This window comes from Gymnoscopelus braueri (genome assembly GCF_963280865.1).
Source record: "Gymnoscopelus braueri genome assembly, chromosome: 4".
Lineage (NCBI taxonomy): Eukaryota > Metazoa > Chordata > Actinopteri > Myctophiformes > Myctophidae > Gymnoscopelus > Gymnoscopelus braueri.
In genome coordinates, this window is record NC_137605.1 from 38,725,120 (window position 1) to 38,731,272 (window position 6,153).

The window sequence follows — 6,153 nt, forward strand, 5'->3', positions numbered from 1 at the left end:
CCACTAGGCTACACACCACTAAAGCTTGTCAAACCCAGCTTCAAATGTGTACTTAATTTAGACTATTTATACTGTACTTCATCCCAACATTAACACCAGCATGTTTCAACATTCAACATATAGTTTACACAAATACTTTATACAAATATGAAATAATTAAACTTAAAGTTCTGTAAATACACAGTGGTTGCCTGGCACACTACAAGGAGCTTGAGATGCGTGAAATGCGGTTCACAATATTCATGAGTGCAAATAACAAAATGGCGGTCACATTCAAGTAGCTGTCTATTATACAGTATGCCTGTATATCTCTCCTTAAACTTTATTTGTGTTTGTATGTGCGTGCATGTATGACTATATCACACAGACAGACTACACAACACAACCCTTACAATGTCACTTCATACAGCAGTGGACCTTTCAACCACACTGGTGGTCTGTGAATAAACAGACCCTGTGACTCTATCCTCAGGGATGAGGGTCTTCAAAACCTTACACAGTCTACATGGAGCCCTGTTCATCAACCTCAGGAGGTGCCTCCTGAACTTCTCTCCTACAAAAACATAGAGGATGGGGTTGATACAGCTGTGAGAGTAAGCAAAGGTCTCTGTGACTTGTAAAGCCAATTTGATTGCCTTGCTGCTTTCACATCCTGTATAGACTCCATATAACTCCAGAGCTTTGAAGAAAGAAGCAACGTTATAGGGCATCCAGCAGCAGAAAAACACGGCTACGACTACAAGGACCAAACGAATGGCATGTTTCTTGGATGATTGGGTGTGCAGGAGCCTCCAAATGATCTGGCTGTAGCAGAAACACATGATGACCATTGGAATCACTAAGCCAATAATGTTCAGTTTGAAAAGGCTGAAGATACTCCAGTAGTGCCTGTCGTTGTCCTTTGTGGTATCGTCCTGGTACACAGGAGCACACATTTTAACATCACTTGAATTTGGGGCCTCCTGTACCTGAAGAAAAGCTAGATCTGGAAAAGAGGCGAGAAATCCAGCAACCCACGTAACAGCAGCTGCAATCATTCCGAATGTGCGTGTTCGTGTTTTTAGTGCAGAAATTGCCAGCACTATAGCCAGGTACCGGTCAATGCTCATCAGGATGATGAAAAAGATCCCACAGTAAAAGCCAATATGGTAAGCACCGAGGACCACCTTGCACATAAAATCCCCAAACAGCCACTGGTCCCAGGCTTGGTGGGCTAGGAAGGGAAGGGAGCATACTAGCAGAAGGTCAGCAATGGCCAGGTTGAAGAGGCAAACATCGGTCATGCTACGGAGACGCACCCCAAAGAATATGACCCAGAGGACAAGCAAATTCCCTGGAAGACCCAGGATGAAGAAGATAGAATAGAGCGGTGGGAGAAAGTAGGAGCCATGACGTCCGTATGTACAACCCGAGAAGTCTTCCTCAAAGCCGTTGTAGTCAACGTAGGGGAAGTCAGTGGTGTTTCCAGAGGTTGGTGAGGTGAGAGACAAACTGCAGGATAAGAGTAGGGATTAGATGCATTTTCTTTTTTAAGTAAGTGAAATAAAAAATGGACAATAACAAAGCAATTGAGTATGTCACAGTCTTAACTAGCAGTTACACTCTTACTTATACAGTGTGATATATACAAGTACAGTGCACCTAGATGTCCCCCGCCCTCCATCATACTCACCAAGTGTCCACATACAATGTAAAAATCCTGCATGCCTTATTCCTGTTTATCTAATCTCTGAGTATTCATCCCATGGTTGCCAATTTTTTCAAAATAGTTGAGGAGTACCATTCAGATTGTAAGTGTAGTATACTAGGTGGCTACTCCCTTATCCATTTTAATACAGTGCATTTTTTAGCTGCTGTCATTGCTATACCGAAGAAGGTACAGTAGCTACTCTTGGTGAGGCAAAGCTCAAACCGCTAAAGTAGCCCAGCAGGGCTATGGATGAGTATAAACAGAAATCCATGCAAAGAATCTCCTTAAGAATACGCTGTATTTCCAACCACCAAGATGCCAGTTTTGGGCACGCCCAGGTCATGTGTATCAATTCGCCTATCTCAATTTTACATCGAGGGCAGAGTGGGGATGACTCTTCTTTTTTCTTTTATTACTAATTATTTCAGGTGTATAGTATGTCCTATGAATGTATTTGAAGTTGAGGAGTTTATACCTTGTATTTATATATTCTTTCTGGGCGTCTCCCAAAAGCTGTATCCAGTGGTTATCATTTATCTGAATTCCCAGATCTCTTTCCCATTTTTCTTTAGTCAGCCTTGTATTGAGTGTGCTAATAAAAGGTTGTACTCTACGTTTTTTATATGTTTAGGTTATATTCCTTGTGTTAACAATGATTCTAGGCATGATAGTGAGGGTTTGTCTATGGAACCTCCTTGAGCAGAGCTAATAAAATGCCTTATTTGTAAGTATCTATAAAAGTGTGAGTTTGGAAGGTGATAGGTATCTTTCAACTGTTGAAAAGACATCAATAAGTCATTTTAAAATATTTTTTGAGTTGAAGCAATATGGAATATATAATAAATCTTCGATGTTAAGAATATGTCTTTCAATTTGAGTCCGAGTGGGAGGATCGTTTCCAGCAAACCAATTAAACAGAGGTGTCAGTTGGGCTGCCCAGAGGTAAAATTGTACCTCTGGTAGCCCCTGGCCTCCTCTCAATTGGTAGTGTTAATGTTGTCCTCTTAATTCTGGAGATTTCATTATTCCATAAAAACGTCCTTACTATTTTATTATATTTATTGAAAAACGCTTTAGGGAGGTGCATTGGTACTGATTGAAATAGGTACATAAGCTTTGGAGGCACATTCATTTTTACAACATTTGTTCTACCTGTCAAAGATATGGGGAGTGCAGTCCATCTAGCTAGATCTTTTTCAATTCTCTCTAAGAGAGGTGCATAGTTGAGCTTGTACAAATTGTTCAAGTCACTGTCTATTACTATCCCCAGGTATTTAATCTTATTTTCTCTCGATTCGAGAAGACGGATAGACTTCATGAGATCTTGGACTCTGCTTTGATACATTAACTCTTTGAGCAATAATTTTTTTATCCACTGAGGCTGCCAACACTGTCAATTACAGCCAGGAGTTCCCTTAAAGAGGGGTCTGGGTTAGAAATAACTAACATTATGTCGTCCACATACAAGGATATTGCATGTACAGTGTTTCCCACTGATATACGTGAGATAGCGGAATTGTCATCTTTTGGGTTGGTGGTTAGAGAAAAAAATCTAGTAAGTAAAACGGATGGTGGGCATTTTCATCATGAAATGCTTCAGTATATTACAGCAGGTCCCTTTATGAAAGAAACCAACATACACAGCCAAATATAGCATGAATTATTGTGCTTCAAGAGTCTCTTCCAGTACTTACATTTCCTTCCATACCCTATACATTATAATCACATTAGCACAAATCCATAACGATCATATAAGTATATAAGTAAGAAGAAAAAGAAAAAAGCATCTAATGTATGAACTAAACTAATGTATGTACTAGGTTTTTCTAATGTACAGTGCAGAACAGTTTGAACATGCATTATTTATGAAATATGTGTTGTATCCTAATGAAACCATGATCAGTGAGAGGTGAATATCATTATTACACTAAACATTGATTGGCATTAGTACATGAACACATGATTTGCAAAAACATTTCCTATGACTACTGTGGGTTTCATCAGAAGGTAACAAAATACAGCATAGAGTTATACAGAGGCAAATTGTTTTTTGAAAAGTCTCACCTGGCAGTGGCGTCCATCATTGACTGTGCTGTGTTGAGATATCCAGTTCAGTCATGCCCTGTAACCGTATAATGTGTTTTTGCTCGTCATTGCATGATTAGAGAATTTGATAACACCACAGTTTCCTTTACATAAAGTATTATGCCAATTCATGTAGATGCAAGTAAATGCCACCAGTTTTCTTGCACACTCTCACAGCATACAGAATTAGTAACACAGCAATCCTCAATAAACTATTTCCTAAGCCAAACATTTGCCTCCTGGTTTTCGGCTTTCACAATGCTAATGTCACAGCAGGGAAACCAACAGCCAATACATTATGAGTGTTTTATAGTTGTGCTATTATTATACAGGTGCTGATTTGTTTTTGTTTGCATATTATGTTACATGAATTGAGATAATCTGGTACACACACCACTAGAAATACTGAGTTGACACTATAGTGAGAGCTGATCTTGAGTATGTTTGATATACTGTAGGCCCACTGAAGGTACTGCAAACGCTAGAAGATATAGAAAATGTATCTCCCTGCTGTATCAGAGCTGCCTGCAGAGCTGATGCTATATAAGGTAGTAGAGATGGTCCACCATTTCAAGTAATTCTGCAGGAAATGGTGGTGACATTGACACTATGTGTGATGTTCTTGTTCAAACCAAAGTAAACAGGAAATGTAAGTGTTTTTCTTTACTTCTATTTGTCTAGGTGTCTAAGAAGAAGCACACAGTGCCTCACTGCAGTGGAAGTTTAACTATTTTTTTTTGTGTGGACTTATAAGGTCATGCAGCTGGACCATAACCTCTGATACTACTTTAAAGCATATCAAGTGTCTTTAATATGTGTAATTACACAATTACTATACATGTAACTACAATATAACTACTGGATAAGCGTGCACTGTTAGAGAAGTATTGAAGTTGTACAGCATGTGAATACACGTCTACAGCAGTGTTTATCAACCTTTTTGGTGCCAAGGCACACCTGGCATAGCCAAAAAATCCTAGATATACGGTGTGTATGTGTGTGTATATATATATATATATATATGTATATATATATATATATATATATATATATATATATATATATATATATACACACATACACATGTATCAATTTCAGTTAGAGGTCATGTACTGTAAGCACACAAGTGTATCCTGACAGCTGTAACATGATTTTCTTACTCTGGTAGTTACAGTACACATGTGTAAGGTTTTACGTTTTTCTTCTCTCTGCTCGTTTTAACAGGATGTGTGTTAATACATCTAATGTGAGCGTACTTACAACTGCACAGGAAGTGGCTTTCACTTAAAATATTTTCAAGTTTTATTTGTAACTTGCTCATAAAAGTATGTGCAGTGAATTATTGTTTGCATATTGTTTTGCGTACACTAGACAGTGCTACAAATTAATTAGACTAACACAATTTAGAGTTTGGAATGTCATCTTTCCTGGTTTAGAGATTGGTAGAATACTGCATTGTCTAAACTAGAATGTCCTATTGTAATTATCGACTAAAATCTCAGAATAAAATCAGATACACAAATTTCAAGCAATGTATTATTGTATTACTAGATTTATTCTAGTTAAAGCAACAAGCTAATTGACAATGAAAACTATGCAGCAAGAGGAGGCCCTGCTGAGTCTGACTAATGGAATATTAGTATTCACCAGCTCAATCCTATATTAAAATTGCCTAGTTCTAAAAAAAAGGGCAAATATATGTAGCCGACTACACCACCTAAAACATTTCATTTACCTATTCTATGTCATACAGGTTACTGAAGAGCTATCTTTCAATCCAAACCAAACAACCAAACCAGATTTGTATAAAATGAAGATTTAATGATTAAAACCCTGTACAGAAAGCAGATCTAAATCCCCTATTAAAAACAAACTTCAAACTATGTTCAAATAAAATATTATGAAAACCAAACATTTTTAGGTGCACACAGGCCCTTAAAATAATAAAACAGAAAGGCAATCGCTGTGGAATAAAATCGAGACAAGGTTAAAGGCACTGCTGGGTCCCCCCAGCAGTGCCTTTATTTTAACTCCCTAGGCCATTGCTTAAAAGAAACTCGCTGCAGTACGTCGTCTACCACCATGGCACTGGCTACAATACGTTGTCCACCACCATGGCACTGGCTGCAGTACGTCGTCCACCACCATGACACTGGCTGCAGTAGGTGGTCCACCACCATGACACTGGCTACAGTACGTCGTCCACCACCATGACACTGGCTGCAGTAGGTGGTCCACCACTATGACACTGGCTGAAGTACTGTAGGTGGTCCACCACCATGACACTGGCTACAGTACATCGTCCACATCACTGGGTCTCTAAGGGGGACAAAAACATGGAAAGTCACCAGTACATGGTTTGCGATATCTCTTACACG

At 38.7% G+C, this 6,153-nt stretch overlaps 1 protein-coding gene across 1 annotated transcript; it reads right to left on the reverse strand.

The window, feature by feature from the left end:
* Positions 1–391: 391 nt before the first annotated feature.
* LOC308083735 (C-C chemokine receptor type 5-like) lies at positions 392–3,777 on the reverse strand. Its single transcript, XM_080426064.1, has 2 exons — positions 3,755–3,777; positions 392–1,491 (listed from the first exon to the last, which is right to left on the reverse strand). Exons 1-2 carry the CDS (start codon positions 3,772–3,774, stop codon positions 402–404), a joined length of 1,110 nt encoding a protein of 369 aa, XP_080282190.1. The 5' UTR covers positions 3,775–3,777; the 3' UTR covers positions 392–401.
* Positions 3,778–6,153: the final 2,376 nt, after the last annotated feature.

What these genes read in the sequence shown, in the direction of transcription:
- LOC308083735 (XM_080426064.1), bottom strand. Translation starts at nt 3,774, where the DNA reads ATGATGGACGCCACTGCCAG. An exon ending in ATGATGGACGCCACTGCCAG is followed by an intron (nt 1,492 to 3,754) that starts GTGAGACTTTTC and finishes CTTATCCTGCAG; the next exon opens with TTTGTCTCTCACCTCACCAA.